Below are 22,751 nucleotides of genomic sequence, written 5' to 3'. Positions count from 1 at the left end.
ATTGAGAAAATATCCCAGAAAATTGAAAAGAAAGTCAAGAAAGGGGAAAAAATGGGAAACAAAGTAGGGTGCCAACATAGTCAATAAATAAAAGCTAACTATACAAAAATCAGAAATCAGTAGGACAGGCATAGTATTTGAAAATGACAAGGTCAGAGGGCTGAGCTGCATGAGGCTGCCGCACAGTAGAATTAGATTGGGAGGGAGGTGGGGCAATGGATGCTGTTTTCATTTTGACTTAAATTTGACTTTTAAATTTAGTCTGTGTATTAACTGGAAACAAATAAAAATTAAATTCAAAACAAGAAAAATTTCTTTTTTGCTCTAAAGGCTAATTCTGGTCTATCTCTCTCTCATGAGTCGTTGTGCTTCTACCTGCAGAAACAGGGAACAAGCTCATCGCTAAAGCACCTGGTACAAAGAGGCATGGTCGTGACACACCAAGGAATGCATGCTTTAACATTCATTCTTTATTATGTGCTTATGTAACAGCTAACACACCTCACATGATGTCCTAAGTATTAGTTCATTTAATTCTCATATGATTACACCTATCTGTAAATGATATAACTGACGCTTCCAAATCATATGGTCAGCCAGTGGCAGAGCCGAGATTGGAAACTGACCAGGCTGACTCCATCCTCCATGCTCTTTACCCCTTTCCAATACACTCCATCCTCTAAGAGCTCTTCTGGGCTTGACTTCTAGCCACAGGCAGAAGCCTGGCTCTGTCATCCATGGGTTAGGGACATATAAACTTTGAACACTAAGCTGGAAAGGCAGTTCTGCATGCGGCAGGTTAGTTTGCTCCTTTCACTAAAAACTCTTAGAAGAGTAGATCAAATATTTTTTGGAGTTTGGAGGCAACAAAGAGCTTTCAAAGCAGTGAGAATTTGTTAGGCCAGGATCCAGAAGAAGAAAGAAGGCAAGAGAGACAAAGCCCAGTATTTGGAGCCACTTTCCCATTGAAGGCAGGTGTTACTTCCAAAAGCAAAACAAGGGCTGAGGGGCTGATCTTCCAACAGTCTCACAAGGCTAGGAAAGAAATTTGAATTCAGGACCAGCCAAAGAAAAAATGTCTTGGTAAACACCACAGCTTCAGGTTGGGACCCCACGGGTTCACACTGGTAGGAGCTGCAGATGAGAAACACATGAGCTCTCACAAACATTGATGCCATGCTTTAAAATGGGTCCATTTCTGGCTGAATGAAGTTGATATGTCCCTACTCTAATTGCCTATCAGGAAAGGAAGAAGAAGAAGAAGCATGTCTGAAGGATGAAAACTTCATCCAGAGCATAAAATTGCCACTACACTTTTTCAATACATAACGTCTAGAATGCAGTCAAAAACAAACATATATAAATAACAATAAGAACTTATAAAAAGAAGAGAAAAGTACAATAGAAATAGACATCCTAGAGATGAAGATATTGGAATTATCAGGCACAAGTTTTAATAAAAACTGTAAAAAGTTATCAAGTAGAAATTCTAGAACTTATGAAATTGAAGAGTCAGTGAATAAGCTAAGTAGTACATTAAATGTATTCTTAAGAAAGAATTGGTGAACTAGAAAATAAGTCAGAGAAAATTATCAGACTGAAGCATAGAGAGAAAAAAAGAAAAAATACAGGGAAAAAAAAGAGAGAGATGCCACTTTTGCCACTTGTATTCATCACAGGAATAGGAGTCTGAGCCTGAGAAATTAGGCAAGAAAAATAAAAGCATCCAAATAGGAAAGGAAGAAGTAAAATTACCCTTATTTGTAGATGACATTATCTTACATGCAGAAAACCTTAAGCATTCACACAAAAAAACTGTTAAAACTAATAAATTCTGCAAAGCTGTAGGATGCAGAATCAACACACAAAAATCCATTGTATTTCTATACATTAATAATGACTAACCTGAAAAAGAAACATAAAAAACAATTTCATTTACACAGCATCAAAAAGAACAGAAAGGTTAGGAATAAACAACCCATGTAATGTCCCAGATGAGCAGCCAGACTCCAGCTAACACTAATCTTAATACTAATATCAGATGATGAAGATTTAAGGGAAAAAAAAAAATACTGGAGAAGAAGAGTTTCATTTCCCAATGATAAAAGAGCCCATAAAATATGAACATATATCGACTCTAAACTTTTTGCACAAAGAAAACAGACAAATCCACCACCATGGGAAATTTTATGTCACCTGTATTGGTAACTGATAGATCAGGCAGATAAGGAATAAGTAAGAAATGGTTGATTTGGACAATACACCATACATGACCTAATTTATATATATATAAATTATTGCACCCAACAATGACAGAATTCACATTCATTTGCAGAGTATACATTTACCAAAATCAACCACATGAACCTAAAGCACATCTCAAAAATTCTAAAGATTGATACACTCAGTGTATATATTCTTTCACTAAAGTAAAATAAGGCTAGAGAATGGGTTTTTTAAAAAGTAATTTGAAAGACCCCCAATTGATGGAAATTAAGCAATGTACTTGTAAATAGCCATGGGCCAAAGAAGAAATCATAATAAATGTTAGAAAAGTTTGAACTGATTGATAATAAAACGTCCATATCAAGATGAGTGGAGCATACCTAGAGCTCTGCATCGGGGAACATTTACAGCCTTAAAAACATCTACTATGAAAGAACAAAATCTGAAGATCAAGAAGCTAGAAGAAGAACACCAACTAAACTTAGGAGAGGGAAAGAAATGATAAAGTTAAAAGGAGCAATTCCAGAAATGGGAAAAAAATTAATGAAATAGGAAACAAATGTACAGTACAGTCAACAAAACACAGTTTTTTATAAAATTCATATTTTAGGGTATTTTTGGTTTTGAGGATGGCAAGGAAAGAGAGGCATTGACTTAGCCCGGGGTGCGGTCCCCAGTGTGTGGGGTGGGCCTGATACTAGGTGGAGGGAGAAGCCCTGTCCAGGGAGGGGTCCTGACTAGTTTGCACGTGGATGTGCTCATCACCCAAACAAGGACTCTGGGCAGAGTGTTATAACCAATGCGAGTGGGTTGAATACACTGATCACAACAGCAAGTTACACTTGACAAGCCTCTGTTTTAAGCTCCCTTCATTCAATAGAGTCACCTCTTAGGAAACCATACTGCCACACTAAAGGGGGAAAAGCACCACATTCCTGTAGCTAAGACCACTGACTTACCAAAGAGACTGTTCTGAAAACTTTCTTGCATGTTCACATATCGAGCCACTTCACAAGTCCTCCTGATGAATCCTGTAAAGGCTTTCCAGTAGGATGCCTGTCCCAGGGACAGCTGGGCTTCTTCAAGGGTGTGAAGTATCCTGCATTCGAAAAGCATCCAGAGAAAACTAAAATTTAATAATGATTTTCCAGAGGGCAGACCATTACAAATTCATCAAAATACATATAGACAAATGCCTGGCAGTCCGTTTATGTTAGAAATTAAATCTTTGAAACAGTTTTCTTAATATATTTTTGTCTATGAATGCTCCAACCCTAAATGAGTTAAAATCATCTATGGGAATATGTAAAATAGAGAATACAACAAATCAAGAGAAAAGAAAGTGGAATATTAAAGGCTGTAATAGGAAACAAGCTTTGACACTAAGAAAAACATTCCTTATTTGACATATTTGATAATGAACTTCCTGACAGCCAAGGAGAACAGAAATTGATCACACATACAATTTAGTGTCATAAAATAAAAACAAGGCAAAATTTCTGGAGAAATAGAGCTCCGAAGAGAAGCTGGCCACTGGTGGTTAATGTGAGAATTCCAATTAATGTAATAAGCAGGAACCTCAGTCATCACTGCAACGTAGACTAAACGAAGGTTCTAGATTTCTTGTGAAAGATTAAGCCAATCATTAAACCTTGAAGAAGCTGTTTAATATTTTCTATTTTTATCCTTAAACATCTCTTAATTCTATCCTTAACAGGATGTACTATGTTGATCTTCACTTGAGCAGCAGATAGCAAAAAGTAGGAATCATTCTGGTTTCCAATTGCTCAGAAGTTTTCTATCAAACACACACTTACACTGTGGAGATAAGCTGGTCCTTACAGGCATCAGAAACATCACTATCCCCCGGGGAGATGTCAGCTGCCAGCAGCTGGAAGAGCCTCACGCAGGAAAGGCTTGCTTCTGACAGCTGGCTCTCCACTTCCTGCCAGCCTGGATAGCCTTCAGGTACAGATTTGGACATATTCGTGTGCCCCGTGATGAACTCTTGCAAAAGATGACCCTTAGCAAGAAAAGAGGACATTGCTTTAATCCATAAAAAGATTATATCTGGGTAACAGCACTGCATCCTTTACCTCCTCTTACTTAAAGGGGTCTCTTTTGAACCCTACCTCAAGGGCCATGTGGTGGAGGATGCTGATCACCAAACTGGGTCCTGGACTGGAATCTTTACTCATGTTCAAGTGAATATTCAGACCCCAAAATAAAGGCTCATACAGGTATAAAGCAGAAGGAACCCTCATGTCAAGCCCATCTGTGCTGGCTGGTCCCCCTTAATAGCCCCCAGTGCACCAGGCCTCCTAATAGTCTAGTTCCTCTTCCCATTCCCACAATTAACCCAGGCTGAGCTGTGACCCATGTTAAGCAACTCAATGCAGCAAAAGTGACATGTACCCAGTACAGTCCTATATTTTCTCGTGCCTAGAGGTCCCCCAGCTGCCACATGAGAAGTGGAGAGGCCACACGGAAAAGAGAGACACTCAGGAGGGGACAGGTCCTGCCCCAGCTGAGCATCCAGACCACAGCCCCCACAGCCATCTGCCTGCAACCACATGAGATGCCCAGAAAGACGCAGAAGGACCGCCTAGAGGAGTCATGAGAGGTGACAATGTGTGCTTTGTCTTAAGCTGCTGAGCTCTGGGGAGGTTTGTGAGTGATAAATAGCCTAAGCCCCACAAGGAAGGCTATGCCACGTGCATAACCTATAAATACACTCATAGCCTGACAAGTCTTGCCAAGTCCCTGCACTGTGGGGCCTCTGAGATGGGCTTTACTGATGCAAAGCAATTTGGGATGGGCTTTCTGCCAGCAAAGAGCTTATGAGCCAAGAACAGAGAAGCTAATGTGCAAACAGGTAGTGGTTTTCATGCCTACCTGCCCTCACACACACTTCTCTTTCTGCCTGGGATCTGCTCCTGATTTCCCCTTGCTTCCAAGTCATACACCTGTGTTATAGCTCACTAGGGAAGCCAGAGATGCTGCACTGCATGCACCACGGTTCTCTGACCTCTCGTCCAGGACAGTGTCTCCACATCTGGGCCCTTTGGCATGCTGTCACCAGAAAGTAGGTGCCAAGAGCATTCAGTAGGCTCAACTGAGTGCACACTGTCCTTTTTGCTGTAACAGGTTATAATTCACATTTCCTTATTGCACTGGTTTTATTTTATGGTATATAAGGAAGAAGGTAAAAAATAAACACGTAATACTGAGAATAAACTGCAATAAAATGGATGTTATAGCTTGTAATGCTCAGTGAGAAAAATCCAGGCTCAGCTTGACATAATCACCTTTACAAACAAACCCTTCAGCATCCTGCAGTCCCACATGAGTGCTCAGCAAAGGCTCAGCAGAGCCAGGTATCCCAGGCAGGCACACAAAGGGAGAACATCTTTCTGGTCATTAGAATGCACAGCTTTGCTCCACCTGACTGGTCACCTCCACCTTTCTTTGCATAGATACAAATAAATGGAGCCGGACAGGGAACCCAGGAAACAGACATGGCATGCTGTGAACATCTGGGGTGCTCTCTGGGAGAGCCATTTAATGTCAAGTAGATTTTGGCAGAAGGGTGGCAGACATTGCCTATAGGGTCACACAGGAGGATGGAGTCCAGAGGCACCTGGGAGTCCGTGGGCCAACTGCCTTTAAGCAAATGGCTGATGTCAACACCTGCCTTGTAAAATTCCAGGTTAGGTACTAGCATGTTTGGGGGGGTTAGCCTGTGAGATCAGGTGGTGGACACTTACAGTGTCCTCTGCTGACCCAAGGAGCTTGGTCAAAGCCCTGGTCTCATTGGAAGAGGTGTGGTGACACATCAGCTCCCGGAGGCTGGCCCAGACGCTGGCGTTCCCCGGACGCCGGACGGCCGCTCCCTCAGACCCGTGTCCATGCAGGCAGCCGACAGTAGCATTTTTCATCAGCAGCTACAAGGTAAGTGAGGGTGGTAAGGTCACACTTAGAGAGACTCAGATAGGCCCCTAGGGCCTAGGAAATGTCAAACAGAAATCAGCAATAATCACTATTTTCAAATAAGACATAAATTCTTTATTCACTGGTACCATTCACAACAGGAGCAGACCCAAACACAGCGTAAGCTTCTTGACTGTTGTATCAACTTTACCTGCTTTAACTCCTGAAAGAACACGCCCTTTTCCAGTTTCAACTGGTCAGGTCCACCTGCTTCAGGGTCCTTAGCTGCTGTCTCCAGGCCAGTGAGGACTTCTGTAAGATTGACCAAGGGCTGATTAGTACTCCCCTCAGGTGAGCACCCCCAGGCCAACGCCTCCACGTGCACACGAACCAATCAACATGCTTTCCAGCAGACTGACCTGTTACCAGACATTCTACCTTCTGCCTAAGGGAGGAGAAGTGTGAAAATCATGGCAATACCACTTCAGCCCCTCTGAGCCGCGGGCCAGTGGAGTGGGAGGCGCAGGAGTTTCCCTGGGGAGCAGCAGCTCCTGCTCACTTTCCTCTCCACCAGGAGGGGAAAAGCCTCCAGCCCGCCTGCCACATGCCCAGCTGCCTCCTAGGAGGGCAGAAGACTGGCACAACCCACACAGTTCACAGGTCCCCAGAGAGGGGCATCTGTAACCGGGGAACCTGCTTTCCCTGCCAACACCCAGAGCAGGGCAGGAACCATGAGGATGATACCCAGGAGGCACTAGGACCATTCCAGCCTGAGCTCAGGGGACTTGGGAGGGAATGTGCCAGTCCCCTCCCCAGCCAGAGAATTGCCCTCCTGCCCTGCCCCCTCCCCATGTGGTGCCCGCCCTCGGGGTCCTGAACTTACAATGCCCACAGGCGCAGGGAAAGGCACAGATACCAGGCCCTGCGGTGGGGGGTGGGAGATGACCATCTGCAACTGGGCAAAGGTGTCAGCAGCCTCAATTTCACTTTAGCACTGGCACAAGGGTGACAAGTGACAGCAGAGGTAGTTTACCTTGGGTAAAATGTAAATTCTGTCCTATGGCCTTTGTGAGAGCTCCATGGAGCCGAAGCAGTGTCTTCAGAGCCGGCTGCTGGGGCAGGTTCTGGAGAACATTCTGCAATTTCTGTAGATGCAGGAATCTGAGGGGAAAATAAATAAATGAAATAAACAGGAAGCCAGTCAATTCCACTCACAGGGAAATGACCCTTGGGACAGAGCCTTCATGGACCGAGCATCCAGCTTCACTTGTACACAGAACCAGGTTCTTGACAGGGTGCAAGGCTTCAATCAGCCAATCTAGAGATTCTTTTAGGTACTTAGTATGGACTAAACATTCCTTTCACCCCCAAACAGGAAAATATTTTGCTAGCAGCATGTCTAAGTGGCAAAGTTCAGGTTAAAATTCTAGGTGAGATTTAAAGACATTTGCCAGGAAGTCTCCAGTTATCAGGTGCAGAAAAATATTTCAAGAAGAGTTTCAGAATATTGAGATGTGTATGGTGGCATGCAGGACCCAGCAGCATGGCCCCAGTCGGTATAAATTAGTATCTCTGGGAGCCTCAGGGATGGCACTCCTCATCTGGCACATGGGTGTTGAGAGAACACCTTGCTGAGGGTCCCAGAGGCACCCCTGAGTCCTCAACTCCTGAGGATCCATAAAAACACAGAACCCAGGAGAGGAGCTCTCAGGACTCAGCCACCTTCCAGGAGGTGACATGGACTGGAGCAGGTGCCCAGGAGAAGGCAGACCTGTGTCTCAGGGTGCCAGCATCCTCAGTAAGAAACAGGAAGGCTTAGGGCCCTGTGCTGTTCTATTTCTTTCCACTGGAAGTTGTGACTTAGCAAAAGAAGTATGAACACACGGCTGGAATAAGTAGCAATACAGCAGCCCAGGCCTCCCAGCCCCAGCTTATGGCCAGAGCATCGTGAGTACCTGAAGAAGCTGGAGGAGGGTGCACATCAGATTTCCCGAGGGGTGTGACTGGGAGTGGACACAAAAGTGCAGCTCTGGAGAGGAGGTCCCAGAGACCTTGGTAGGTGTGACAAACGGCAGGGAAGGCCGCCCAGGTGGGGAGGGCCACAAGGCCTCAGTGCAGAGCAGAGCCCTAACCACAGACACGCCCACCACCACCCACCTGCTGAACAGCCTCTCAACCTCACCCCAGGGCAGGAGAAAGCACGTGCCCCCACAATGCCAGAATTCACAAGGATGCATGTGCAAGGGGGCATCCATATAGGAAGCCATTGGATCTGTGGGAAGAAGGTGCAGGCGGGGGTGCCAGAAAGGTTGGATCAGCAGGAAGGGTGCAGGGAGGACAGCAGAGGTCCATAAGGGCCGTCTAGACACAGCCTCTCCATCAATCCCATTGCAGCTGCAAGGCCAGTGGCTCATTCCTTCTTCGAGGTGGAGGCACAGGGCCTCTGGGAGGCCTGCATGGAGCGTGCAGCAACCAAGAGCTTGGAAACCCACAGAGACCACCCAGTGATAGTAGCAGCCATGGGGAGGTGGGGCCCAGAGAGGCCAACTGCTGTACAGCTCAGGGTTTGTCTGTCACCAGAAAGCAGCTTTGTATGACCTGTAACAAAAGTGGTGTACACGCAGAAGGGGAGGCTAACAGGGGCCCCTGCTTGCCTGGCACACACAGCCAGTGAGGAAGACCTCATCTTCCCGCCCTGAGTGTGTGCAGGACTTAGGTGTGGTAGTACTTAGAGCCAGTGCAGCCTGTAATGACCCAATCCCTGAGCGAGCTAAGAGCCAGGAAATCTTCTGGTGGACAAAAGTGCCAGGGCCCTCTAGAGGCTTGTAGGGCCATTAAGGTGACCTCATGTGGTGTCTCTGTTAATGTGCATTAAGTAACAGAGGTGTTATTTTAAAACACCTTTAAAAAGAATAACACCAGGGGCCAGCAGTGTTTTCAGCACCCCAGGCAGTGTCCTGCACTAGAAGCTCACTAATGACAGAATGGTTTGTCCCTGCCCTTTGTCATCTAATGGTTGCATGGCATCTGCTGTTGCCCCCCCCACCCAGCTCCCACCCTACTCTGTCATGGCACCCACAGGCCCCAGCAAACTCCAAAGCAAAACCGGGAAACTGGACCTTCCAAAGGAGATCTTCCTGCTTCCTAATGTGGCTCCAAGAAACACAAAAGGGTTGGAAGCATCCCCAGTTCCTATTTCTTCTGTATGCCATAAAAATGCCCAACCAGTCTGACAGCCCAGCTCTCTCTGAGCCTTCTATACAGGTTCAGGAGTGTCTGTGACCCATGCTTTGAACTGAGCCCCCTTGAGACACTGCTGGGAAGTCTTACTGCTCTCTTCCCAAGAGGGCCTACATTTCAGGAGCATGAAGACCCATCAGCTTGCTACAAACTGCACACTTGCTGAAGAAAAGAGCTGGGACCACAGCAGAGCCGGCCGTTTTGGCACACGGGTTCTGGTTTATCTTAAAAATAGAGAAGCCACGAGTTCATCTTGTCCTACTTCTGAAATATTTCTGGACCTTATGTAAACATTTCAACTCTAGAACATTTCATAGTAAATATGAAAACAGGTAGTTCCTTACATGGAAGTACCACTGCAACGTTTTCGTGCATTTTAAAACAAATGTCAGACAGAAAACCTAAAATCCAGAATGCTGATGTCTTCTCTAATATTGTTCCCCCATGAGGTGGTGGTTTTCCACATGTGAGCAGGCATCGGACTGCTGCAAATAGCTCCGTGATGGTCTGAAATAAAACCTTGCATTTCCAGACACTACCTAGAAATTCATTGCATAACTGGAGTTTTATAGAATTCATTTCATCGCATTCTTTCAAAAGCACTGTTGTCTCGCCTAACAGATAAACAAACAGGAATCTGCCTTACAACTGTGGAGATGCATGGCTGCCCTTGGGGCCATCCGCCGGCACGCTCTCATTCAGGAGAAGAACCACAGAGAGCAGAGCTTCTGCCACCCTCCATGGCTCACTGGCCTCCTCAGCCTGACTCCTGAGCACCTCCAGACTGTGGGCAGCCCCTGCAAGCACCTTCTGGAGCAGGCCACCCTTCTGCCACTGAGCGAACACCTGCATCGTGGAGAAACCCGAATGTTACTATTAGCAACAACACATTCAGAAGAACAGTATTTACCTAAGTAGTAACAGACCCCCAGATGACAGCCCATTCTTAGGTTGTTGGCAGTTATGTCAAATGTCTGCGCACCACACTTTAATTTCTACTCAGAAATTAGAGGTGACAAATTGCAACAATGGTTGCAATGTAACTTCTCAGTTAGGGCCCTGCTTCCCTCCTTCCTTCCTCACTCCCAACCCCAAGAGTGAAGGTAATGACATATATTTCTCAATGAGTGACATATACTGTAAAAACTAAACTGACATGCTTAGAGTAGTATAAACATATTCATATACTTAAAATTATATTGTAATTAATATATGGTTTCTAAATACCATTTTATGGCATGGATTTGGGGATAGTGATACTAAAGACAATTGGTGTTGTGATTTATCCTCAACATTACACCAAAATTAGTTTGTTCATGCTCAAATTATGAGGCTTGGGTAAATAATCACAAGCATCTCTGTGGCTAATAACCCTTAACTAATCGTGAGTTTAGGATTCCAGGTAACACACCAAGCAAGGGTGGCCACCTGACCATGTTGGGGCTGGTCAGGTCAGCAGTGTCCCCTGGTCACTTCAGTGCCACCAAGTGGATGATCACACCCACATTTTTTTAATGACCTTTTTTCCACTAATTGACAATTTGACATTTATCAGTGATGCAGTAGGTAAACAAAAGTCAAAACATATGAGTCCTTTGAGGGAAACTTGTGATGGGAAGTGAAAGTGCAGTAAGATGAGGGGAGAGTGACCGCTAGTTGAACCTCTGGTTCATATGGACCCCCCTCCCAGAAAGACTGGGATGTGAACCAGCCTAGGTATGGGCTTCCGAGGCCAGGGCACACAGTTGCCTGCTCTGTGCTGCGCCAGCGCATCCGTGAACACACCACAGCCCCTCCTATCCATTGCCTTGAAAGGCACAGTCACTGTGGGGGCACAGTGCTTCCTGTCAAAACTGGAGCAGAGGGACAGGCCAGCTGGCACCCCACATGCTCCAGGCCTCTGAAGCTCTGCACCCAAATGCCGAAGTAGGGCATGAAACCAGCCAGTGGCAATCCCTCAGGCCCATAATGGATTGCAGTTCTTGTAATGCACACAGGTGTCTAAGGGGGGCTTTATGGTGATATTTCGGTTGAGGGCTCAGTGAGCTGAGGCTAATGGATGCAATAGGAGAGGGGCACATAAGGGCCAGGATGCAGGGTTCCCAGGTCCCTCCCTGGGAGGACACAGAGAATGATGTGCGCAAAGTGGGTGGATATGAGGGCTTCGAGCTTCGTTAGCAAAATGAGTCATCTCCAGAGACGGGCTGCACAGCTTTGTACCTACGTCAACAACACTGCATTGTACACTGGAAAACTTGTTAAAAGGGCAAATCTCATCTTCTGTATTCTTACCAACATAAAATAAAATGACAAAATGTTTATAAATCCAGCAATAAGAAATGCAGGAGGAAAGTGAAGAGGTTCAGACACATTTAAAAGTGGTGCACACCAGGACAGAGGTGTGCTGTTGGGGGACAGCACCTGTCTGTAGACTTGCAGCCAGCTGACTGCATGGACCAGATAGTGTCTGGCTGCTGACCATCTGGGGTGACAGTCTCCATGGTGACCATCTCTGTCAGCTTCATCCTCAGAGGTGCCAGACAAGACTGTACACACCATCCGATTCAGCAAACTGTCTGTGGGAATCTGGCAATGATATGAATAGTATTTAGAAGCCAAAAATTTTTCTAGAATGTTTCCCTTCTGAGACTAATACACTGTCTTGCCAAAGGAAAAGCTCTGATATTATTTGATTGAAGAAGTAACAGGTTGACAGTGTCACCTGTAGCGTCCATGTGGATGTACCCTGAGGAGAGGCCTGGGGAGTTGGGAATGAATTGCTTAGAGTTTTCAGGAGAGCCCACAAGCAGCGGGACCAGCTGTTCTCCAGCCACAGATGCAGGACGGGCCAAATAGTCCTCATTTCACTCTCCAGCCAAAAGCAAACACAGGCCTGTCCAGTTTAACTGAAATGGTGAACTAATAAAGTTGCATTGCCCGAAAAATCTTCTTTCCTAATTCTCAAAGATGGATGAAGGTGGAAGGATTCCAGTTGGGGTTCTGGGTCAGCCACCATTTAACAATCGGAGCTAAATCTCCTTTATTTCTGTAAACGAGCTTCCACACCTTTCTAACGCAGTTCTGTGGAAATACTTAGGTTTGTGTCAAAACAAACCATGTCCCCCTGTCACAGTTACCCACAATCGTGGGGTCACCCTTCAGAAACTCGGTGGCAATGGCCAGGCAGCATCAAAGGCCCACTTGTTCCTGTTGACCCTTCCTTTAGGATCCAGATTAAAAATATTCACTTGTGACTATCAAGTTGCAAAGCCACTGGGTTCCCCCTGGTTTTTAGTCTGGTTTTTTACTTTAATTTAAAAAAAGGAGGCAGGTGGTACCACGTGGCCTTTTCAGGAACTAGGGCCCAGTCCCTGACCTTAGGACGCACACAGTCCATGAGAGGCAGACAAACAGCCTTCAGGTTCCCCAGGACGGGCCCGGTCACAGACGGTCACAGCGGAGGGGCTGCTGGCTGTGAGGTCAGGAGAGTTTATCCAGGATGTGAGGTAAAATGAGTCTGTTTCTCAGTGGGAAGTGGAGGAAGTGGGGGGCCAGCTCCTCCATTGCAGGGGCGGGATATGCAGAGGCCCCAGAGTGGGGCAGCATCCAGAATCAGGCAGGACCCGGGGGGACCTGGGAACCTATGCCATGCTAGCCTTACACGGGGTGGAGGCAGCGTAATGGCCCCCAAAAAACACTCGTGTCCTAATCTCTGATCCTAGGAATATGGAAGGAGGGAACTGGGCTTGCAGATGAAATTAAGTCTGCTAATCAGCCAACTTTAACTTGGGGGATTATTCTGGATGCTCAAGTGAGCCCAGTGGAATCCCTGGGTCCTTAGACGTGGCAGACAGAGGCACTAGAGTCAGAGTGATGGCCACGAGACAAACTCCAGCAGCCATCACTGGCTTTGAGGAGGTTGTGGAATGCAGTGGCTCTGAGGCCTGGAAAAGCAGGGAATGGCATCTCCCCGGAGCCTTACGGAAGTAAGTGTGTGCTGTTCAGGCCCCGATGTTGGCGGCAGTTTGTTACAGCAGCCATGGAGACCTAGCCCTGTGACACTCGATTTCCACGGAGCTTTGTGGACTCTTAGTGATATTCCCTGACCATTGTCCCTTTAATTCTAATCTCTAAGTTTTTATCATTTCAAGGTAAAAGTCTTCTATAATTTGACTCAAACTATATCCTAAATCAATGAGAAAATGGAGTCATAAAGTATCGAGAACACTGGAGTAAAAGCCAGCTGGCTGGACTTTCTCATCCCACCTACGACAGCACCCAGGAGAAACGCCAAAGGCACAATTCCAAGTCCTACAGGAGGCAAATCATTAACAAAAGTGTGCCAGTGGGACAAGAGCAGAAAGCTGCTTATATTCTGGCTATGCCCGAGACCAGCCTGGCAGAGGGTTTTCCAAACACCATGCCAGAGAGGAGGCAGCAGGCTGAGAGCCCAGATCCAGAGCCCAAAGTTCAAAAGCAGCAGTCTGCACCCAAATGGTAGCTGCATTTGATGTGAAAAGAGTCATCAGGAAAGGACCAGTCTGTGGGAACTCTGAGAAATGAGCAGAACCCACCCCCTGAGTGTGGATCAAGGGGAAGGCATGGCTCTTTGCGGAAGGCTCAGTACTTCAACCCTGACCTGGGTGCTGCTCCAGAAAAGCCCTCACCCCAGAGGAGAGGTCCGTGCACCAAGGGGAGGCAGATGATCCTTGGATTGATGAAGGAGAACCATGCGGGAACAGAGTCCCTGCAGGACCTCAGGAAGAGCACCAGTGAACTGGGTCTCAAGGGGTCAGCTAGTTCAATGCCTACATTTTACAGTTCGGAAAGTAATGGCCCATCTGCTGAGCCCAGTGGCCTCTAAGACTTCCTCTTTGCCTGGGGAGCAGCCCCTCATACTCCAGTGTCCCATCAGGCCCCCAGTAGCTGCTGCTGGTCTTCAGAACTCACACCCTCACCTGACCTGGCCTCTCCCGCTGCTAGTGCCCAGAGCAATGAGGTGTCCTCCTACTTCCAAGCTTCCTTTCAGGCCAGGAAAAAGTGACAGGGTACAAGCACAGGGACACCACTAGGAAAGTCAGACACAGCAGGCCCTCCGGGTCCCAGGAGCTGGGATAGTAAAATAACCCCTTGTCCTGCTGTCCTTCCTATCCCAGCACCCACCCTACCCAGGAGTACATTCTAGAGTCACTTGCCAGGAGAAACACAACCGCGTGAGAAGCAGCCGAGCATGTGCATACCTCCTGTAATTCAGCTGGATAACTCAGGATTCGTTCTGCATGAAGGGCATCAAAACCAAACCAGGATCTCAGGTCATCCTTGACCTTCTGTGGATGCCACACCAGCATCTGCAAGGACAGGTGGTAGCCTGACTCTGCAAGACAACCAATGATTCACACAGTCAGGTATTCCAACATTGTGACATGCTGAAGCTATTCTAAAAACGACACCCTCTTTGCTTTTAAAGGAAAAACCAATGCAGACCAGCTGCCATTTGGACAAGCCAAGAGGAGAAGCAAGCCAGCTACCAGTGGGTGTGCAGAGGGTGCTCTGAGATAGCCACTCTGGGATAAATGACAGCAACGTTTCCAGATGATAATCGGACAACATACTTCAAGGGCTTCATGAAATTCAAATCATTCAGCCCAATAATTTCACTTCTGAAAAAAATCTTTCTCAAGAAACCTTATCAGGCATCTGAAGAAAAAGTCATGTACAAAAAGTTTACTGCGTTGGTTTCATCCTGCTTAAATTTGAAAAGTCAAAGCCTCTAGCATGGAGAAAAAGGACAAATCATGCAATAGTCACAATGTAAAAGACTACATAGTCTTGAAAACTGTACTGCCAAAAATCATTTAAAGTCATAGACCAAGGTTCCCCTACCAGAGTTAGTCAAGGTATTAAACTCATCAGCCACAACCAATAGCCCAGCAACAAACAGCACTGCCTGCAAGTGGCACTCCCCAGACAGAATTCTGAGACCTCCAAGGTTTGGCAAAATCTCTGTGTGCGTATGGCCTGGCAACTTCAAACATAACAGCACATAAATCCATTTCAGATCCTGATTCAACACCATCTGCTGAATGCCTACATGTGCCAAACTACATGAAGCCATTTTCCCGTGCACGAGCTCATGGTGTCCCCAAATGAATGCTGTGGGTCCACAGAGAAGGCACAGGCCTGCCACTACAAAATGAGCCCAGACATGGGAACTTCTTCAGTGAGAAGGAACTGAAGGTAGAGCTGATCCCAGGAATCCAAGACTCCTGCCTCCAGGCTGATAGTCTTCCTGGGATCCTGATAAAAGGACCAGGCTTGCGATTGAAACTAGCATTTGTTGTGTCAAAGAGGTACCAGGTGAGCCCTCCAACAAGAGGGCAGGCAGGTGCAATAACATCCCCCTTTTGGGAGAAGGCAGCAGATGCTGAGAGCCACTTAAGGTCAAACTTCTACATCAAGTCATGCTTCGAACCCAGATCCAGTTTCCAAGTCTACACTGCAACCACTCATCTCCACTGTTCTCAGAACGTATGGGAACTATTCATAGATTTCCAGAGAGGAAGAGGGAAAAACAAATAGTAACATCAGTCAGGGAATGGGTATAACACCCTAAAATCATTCTGAAAAGTAAAAGACAGCTTCAGTTCTGAATGTCCTTACTGAATGACAGAGTTCCAAATGTGCAGGTTAATGATGCCAATGAGTAACATGACTGGGCCATTTGCCCTACACCACTAACAGGCATGTCCCCTCCCTGCCACACACTGTGACATGCACATGAAGCAAAGAATTTTTTCTTGAAGACCAGAGAAATGGAGGTCATTTTCATTGCCTCTAGAATATGTTTTGTAATTGCATTCCTCAGCTTTCCTGCACTGGCAAGTTGATAGAAAATAGCTTATTTTAATTACACTCTTAGCTGTAATTACATTTCCAATTGTAAGGTAAACCGATTGCTCTAATTTGGATCAGGTTCAAAAACTTGAGTTTATAATGAGTCTGTTAAACTTGAGGTCACTGGGAGACTTCAAGGAGGTGTTCTATGTACCTCCCTCCACCTCTGGTTTTGTTCAGAGCACAAGAAATAATTCCCACTGGAATTCACCTGTGGGAGAGGCGAGCTAAATAGTAATAACTTGGTTGCCCTTTACAGAGTGGAAGTGGACAAAGAAACTGCTCCTCTCTGTGGAGCTCCTGCTACAAGGAGCCCCCAGCCAGAGGACCTAGAGTGTGACTGGGGAGATGGAGAGCATCAGGGTAAACTATTCCCTGGACAGGAAGTCTGCAAGGGTTCACAGGAACCTGTGTGTGCATCCATCTCAGTATTCAAATAGGACATTTCCAGAGGAGAGCCGATGGAGGGGATGTGACCCTGAACCCCTGACTGCAGGTTGGCCACCCCTCACACCTGCCCCAGGGGAAGCTTCCCACAACACAGACCCAGCTATTCTGCTCCGGGGTTCTCCTGTGATCAGATCTTCTTCTGAACTACCTCCTGCCATTGCCCACTATCCCACACAACCTGAATGCCAAGCACAGGACCCTCACCAAGTCCCAGGACTTTGCACACACTTCTCCCTCTTCCTGGAAGTGTACCCTGTCTCTGCTGAACTCTGACTCACCCTTCAAAACTTCTCCTTGAAGCTTTTCCTGAGAAAGATGTCAATACCCTATCCTGTGGCCTTTCCTTTTTCTTTATTGACACATGCCTCCTCTTTACTAAACATGACTCTACTGAGAGCAAGAATCATGTCTTAGTCAGTTTTTTATTCCCACTGCATGGAACAATGTTTGGTTCATAGAAAGTGCCCACTAAGTGTTTACTGAATGAAGGATTGAGTAAATGGATAGATGGATGGATGGATGGATGGATGGATGGATGGATGGATGGATGGATGGATGGATGGATGGATGGATTGATGGATGGATGGATGGATGGATGGATGCATGGATGGATGAATGGATAGGTGGGTGGGTGGGTGGATGGATGGATCGATGGATAGGTGGGTGGCTGTGTGGGTGGATGGATGGATGGATGGATGGATGGATGGATGGATGGATGAATGAATGAATGGATAGTTGAATATAAATTCTAACTCCACTGTTCTCTCCCTGTATGCTCCTGACAGAAAGACACAGAAATAGATAAGAAGATTATTAAAATTAAAATGTCTAGTTGATAATTTAAGAAAAAATACTCCAAAAAGAGAGTATAATAGTGGTTGCTGGTGTTTCGGGGAAATGAGAAAATATTGGTAAAAGGGTACAAACTTAAGATGAATAAGTTTTGGAGATCTAATGAACAACATGGTGACTATAGTTAATAATGGCGTATTGTATACTTGAAATTTGCTAAGAGATCTTAAGTGTTATCACCAAAAAAAAGGTAACTGTGAGGTGATGGATGTGTTAGTTAATTTGATTGTAGTAATCATTTCACAGTGTATACATATATCAAATTATCCCACTGTACACTTTAAATATATATAATTTTATTTGTCAAAATAAAATAAAATGAATATTCAATGAAAAAAGAAAGAATATCATGGGTTAAGGATAGAGCTAAATAATTCTATGCTCTCCCTACAGAAGGGCTGTCTATTCAGTGGTGGGATTTACAAGTTCACACCAGCCTGCCTCCTCACCTGCTTTCAAGTATTTCTCCCTAATAGGAGCTTAGAAGAGAGGAAAGATTAAACTCACAGATACAGTGATAGATCTAGCCTTAGAGGATATCAACTCAAAGAATTTTAAAATCAGTTATTTTTAATTAAAACTATCATTGTTATTAGCAATGACTGCAGAATTGCAACAATGGCAGACAGTCAAATTCATTTGTGAGCTCTAAATTTTCAGTCCATTCTCTTCTATTAATAGAAACAACTAATTCTTTTTGCACTCAATATTTTAATTCATCTCTTTGAATAGCATTTTAGCTCTACAGTGGCCATCAGTAAACGTAACTAGTGAGCCATCTGAAATATTGAAATAGCCCTTAGGTGCCCGTACCAGTAGCTGCTGCTCCATTTTCCTGCAGGAGTCTCAGTATCGAAATAGTCACATTTAGCATGATTTCAGAAAATGTGGAAAAAGTGTGGTTGAATGGCAGCCAGTCTAAGTCTTCCAGGGATGTGACAGAGCTGGAAACAAAACAGAAGCATTTCGATATGAGTTTGTCGTTAGCAAACCAAGTTTCCAGATTTACAGGGCCACAATGTGGCCAGACCACTTGCATACCAGCATTAATCATGGCTTTACCACAACCCTAACTCCGTGGACTAAGGGCTCAGCTTAAGAGTCAGGGCCTTTCTTATGTCACTGGGGCAATGACAAGTCCAGTCACAGCCCAAGTGCTCCAGTCTCAGAGAAGCAAAGAAGCAGTCAGCCTGGGGGCTCTGCATTCAGTTTCCTATTTGGACGCAGCCCTCCGGATGCCCCGCACTGCAGTCCTCCACTTGCCTTCGCCCATGGATCTGAGTATGTCCGTGCTTGTCAAACTGGTTCCCAGCACAAGGGCCTCTGGGAGCGCACATGTATACAGTGCTGATTTTGTCCTTTAAATATCAATAGTTTATTTTATAAATAATTACACCTCAACTTGTAAATTAGAAAATCCATTCAACTAAAGCGAGAATGTATCTAAACGTGAGTGACAGGAGACCAACAATACATAAGTTGTGCTTCAAACAGGTTCTTTTCCTGTAACTTCTCATAAAGGAAAATCTCTCCTGGCACCCTTGCACATCAGAAAGTATCCTAAATCTATAAGATATACCAGTAGAAAACTGGCCCCACATGCAAATACTGATCTCAAGGACTGCAGATTTTCTGAATTTTGTGTCACTGCAGCAAATATAGAAGTAAACCTGGTGCTGGAGCTCATAGGGTTCAATAGCCATCATCAGCAACTCCTGATTCCAAACACTGGTCTCTCTCCATAGAGCCCAGCACAACCGCTGCCCACTGCTAACATGTTCAGGGCTTGGAGCAAGAATAAGAAGGGAAGTGCCCCACTGTGCTCAAACATTTACCTGGTAAGTCAAACCAGTAAACTGTCTAAATATGTTCCATTCTCCTATATTGACAAATACCACTTGGAAAGCCACGTTCAAACTTAGAATTTTCCCATTGTCAGAATGTGCACCAGAATGGGGGTTTGAGGAACACCCACCCCAGCACCACTTGCCCCCTGGCTCCATCAACACCTAAAGGGGCCTTGTGTGCACATATGTGAACACTCAGGCCTGCACATCCAAGCACCATCCACAGCCTCCACCCCACACTCCTGCCATCGGCTGCAGCCGGACCACCTGGGGCCTCAGGGGCACGCTCCAGGGAGGAGGGCTGCCCTCAGAGGGCAGTCAGCCCAGAAGGGGGCTCTGGCCATTGGAGCAGGGGCTCTATCATCAGGGGCTTTCTGAGCATATCTGTCGGTCCCAGGGGCTTCCTCAGTTACCGGCAGAGGCCTGGGCTGCAGAGGGCTCCCCTTTAAGGCAGGGACCCCCCACCCCTAGTTCTGGCCTTGCCCTTGTGCTGATTGTTCTTACTGATGGCAGATAAAATAAGTCACAGTTAAAAATCTGAAAAGACTATAAACTTCCACTAATACACTACCATAATAATACAATAGGTTTAAGAAAATTTGATTGAACAACAAAAAAAGACAGTGCTGTTCAAACAAGGGAAACCCATCCGGGGAAGGGGCCCTCTCAAAGGGAACCCCGGTGTAACAGGGGGGTCAGAGCCATCAGAGGAGACCAGTGTTCAGCCCCTCAGAGAACTGAGCTTTTCGTTTCCAGATGCTATTTTGGGCAATTCAGCATAACTCATTAAGAAATCAGTTGACATTATTATATGCATGTCACATCTCCAATAGTGATAAAACTTAGAAACAACCAGAATTTCAATTATAAATTATCAAGAAAATTGTGGTATATGATACGTTTCCAAAACAGAATATTATGAGGCCATTAAAATGCTCATTTGAAGACTGCTGGAACATATGAAACAATAACGATGTAATGCTAAATTATTTAAATGAGGGAGAACATGCTCTGAACAACATCACTGCACTTATGTAAAATAATTACAGCCAGGCGAGGGACAGGCGTGAGCTGTAAGAGCTCCCCAGCCATCTCAGGGTGACATCATTCTGGAGTTCTTTCTCTTCTCGAACAATTGTACTCAGAGATAGAGATTTTCCTATTGAAAAATGAAGAGGAAACCCCAACACACCCACAGTTAGTCATAGTTTTCTTCTTAACTTACTTCAAAACTGCCTGGAGGAGATGCACTGCCCCGCGGATACCGTCCTCAGCGCCAACACTGTCTGCATGCAGTCCCGACAGGAAAAACAGAAAATCCCAGATGTGGGGCTGCCGGTGCAGGCTTTCCAACTTCGATATCAGCTCCTCCGTCTGATTGAGATCCACCTGAGAGGAAACAGCACCAGTTTCCTTCTTAAGTCTTGTTAATTAGTTAAATGACATGGGTGTGGGGGGCTGCTGATGCCAAAGAGTAAGAATGCAGAAAGTCTGTTTCTGGGGACTCATGCCTGATATTCTGAAAGGACAGATTTAAAAATTGTCCTGTCAGGTTGGTTTTTTAAATGTTGTGAAAGTATGGAGGAAAAGAGGGATACAGGTCTGTTTTTGTAAAAGGCTATACCAATGTCTAAGACTTTGAGAAATCTTGGAAATAAATGATGAGTTGTTCAACTATGAACAGAAGTGGAATACTACGGTTATTTGGGGTTTTTCTGTTATTGCAACTGAGCCCAATCACAATGGGTACAAGGTGGTAATAACTGAGAACCGTGCCTCTGCACACAAACCCCTGACTCCATCCACACTCACTCAAAGAGCTGGTTTTCAGGGCACAACCAATAGAAGCTCAGTCTAGAAGAATGTAAGTAAAAATTTATGAGGAAAAGAATGTTCTGACAGCACAGTCATGGAATAAGAAACTAGAGACCAGATTTCTTTTCCTTGGAAAAAAAAAGACCCAAAGGAAAGAAGTAAATATGTTCATTCTAATGGGGTAGCTGCCAAGCACTTTCTCCCCAGGCAAAGGCATAAGAAGTGGAGATAGAATGAGTTTTTAACCCATTAAAAACTCAGCTCATAAGTCAGGCAGGAAAGGGTTGAACACCAGGGCAGTGCTTAAAAGCAACAGAGAAAAGGGTGATGTGGGAAGAGCAGGAAAGAAACCCGGATTTTGACTGAGCATTGACCACTTAGTCATAGGCCCCCCTGAGCAGCTGGCACATGGCACAGATCCTTCAGATCATTCTAGATCCCTGCGCTTTTCATACTATACACTGAGAATGGCAAAGAGAGAAAACAGAGCAGAGGTCTCCAGGCAGCCTTGAGCCACCCAGCCCCCTCGGGGTGAGAACAAGCCTGCTCTGTCTGTGTTGATCTCCCAGTTCCTGGCCCCTTGTCAACCTGCTTCTCACCCCTCAACAAGCTGAGTCCAGAAGTCACACGTTTACCCTTCAGAAGGCATATGGTGCTGCTATTGTTTTAAGATGGCTCCTCAGACCTCCAGCCAGTCTCAGAGGGCGCCACCTCCACTCCAACTTCAGTGGGAAGAGGGGGTCCTGTCCTCCTGTTTCGGACGGGGGCCTTGACTCACTGCAACTCCCACCAGCACGCCTGCCTGTCCGATGCCTAGACACTCAGCTTCTCTTAGGTGAGACAGTGACCCCTGCTGCGGCTCCCAGGCCAAGACCTTGACCTTTTCACTAGTCACGGCAGCCCCATGCCCCTCCATCCAGCTGCTGCCCAGCTGCCTGCACAGCCCTGAGTTCCCCCATCACTGCTGCCTGCTCTCCTTCTTGCTGCCCTCTGGGCCCTGGCCACTTCTCCTCAAACCATGCTCCCCTCTGCTCCCACGCTCCTCACACCTTCCCTTGGAAAATGTCCAGCTAGTTACAGTCCCCAGCTGCCCGGTCCCCACTGCCCCTGGCAGAGATACAAAGTGACACCAACTCCCCCCACCAAATCCATCACTGTCAAATCAGACAACCAGTTACCATTGTCATACATGCCACTGGAGCCCTAACTAGTTAACCTAGCTTGACAGTGTGTGGACACCTGTTTGACTGTCACAGTGTTGGGGAGCAGGGGGCAGCCAGGAGGGGGTTCTGATGGCACTGAGACAAGTGAGGTGTGTAGCCCTAGGTTTGGGAGGTCTTGAGGGGAGCAGGGAAGAAGGCGGAGCAAGTTATGTGCCAGATACATGAATCCCAGACCTGCTGAGATCAGGCACTCCAAGCCCATCTCATAAAGCCACTCACTCCAGTGACCCAGCACCCACGAGCCTCAGTCTTCCCCCTGCTGCTTTCTGGGTTC

At 46.1% G+C, this 22,751-nt stretch overlaps 1 protein-coding gene across 1 annotated transcript in view; it reads right to left on the bottom strand.

The window, feature by feature from the left end:
• Positions 1–22,751, bottom strand: part of ABCA13 (ATP binding cassette subfamily A member 13) — a 361,430-nt gene that overhangs the window by 301,756 nt on the left and 36,923 nt on the right. Inside the window, exons 6-15 of the mRNA XM_073239122.1 lie at positions 20,665–20,828; positions 18,406–18,536; positions 14,637–14,770; positions 11,818–11,982; positions 10,043–10,242; positions 7,190–7,317; positions 6,368–6,468; positions 5,994–6,170; positions 4,044–4,249; positions 3,186–3,325 (exon numbers count right to left, since the gene is read on the bottom strand). Coding sequence (XP_073095223.1) covers positions 3,186–3,325; positions 4,044–4,249; positions 5,994–6,170; positions 6,368–6,468; positions 7,190–7,317; positions 10,043–10,242; positions 11,818–11,982; positions 14,637–14,770; positions 18,406–18,536; positions 20,665–20,828 — 1,546 coding nt within the window. The remainder of the gene's footprint in view (positions 1–3,185; positions 3,326–4,043; positions 4,250–5,993; positions 6,171–6,367; positions 6,469–7,189; positions 7,318–10,042; positions 10,243–11,817; positions 11,983–14,636; positions 14,771–18,405; positions 18,537–20,664; positions 20,829–22,751) is intronic.

Source organism: Manis javanica, chromosome 6 (genome assembly GCF_040802235.1).
Source record: "Manis javanica isolate MJ-LG chromosome 6, MJ_LKY, whole genome shotgun sequence".
Taxonomy (NCBI): Eukaryota; Metazoa; Chordata; class Mammalia; order Pholidota; family Manidae; genus Manis; species Manis javanica.
Note: the sequence above shows the minus strand (reverse complement) of the source record. Positions and strands in the feature narration are given on the sequence as shown.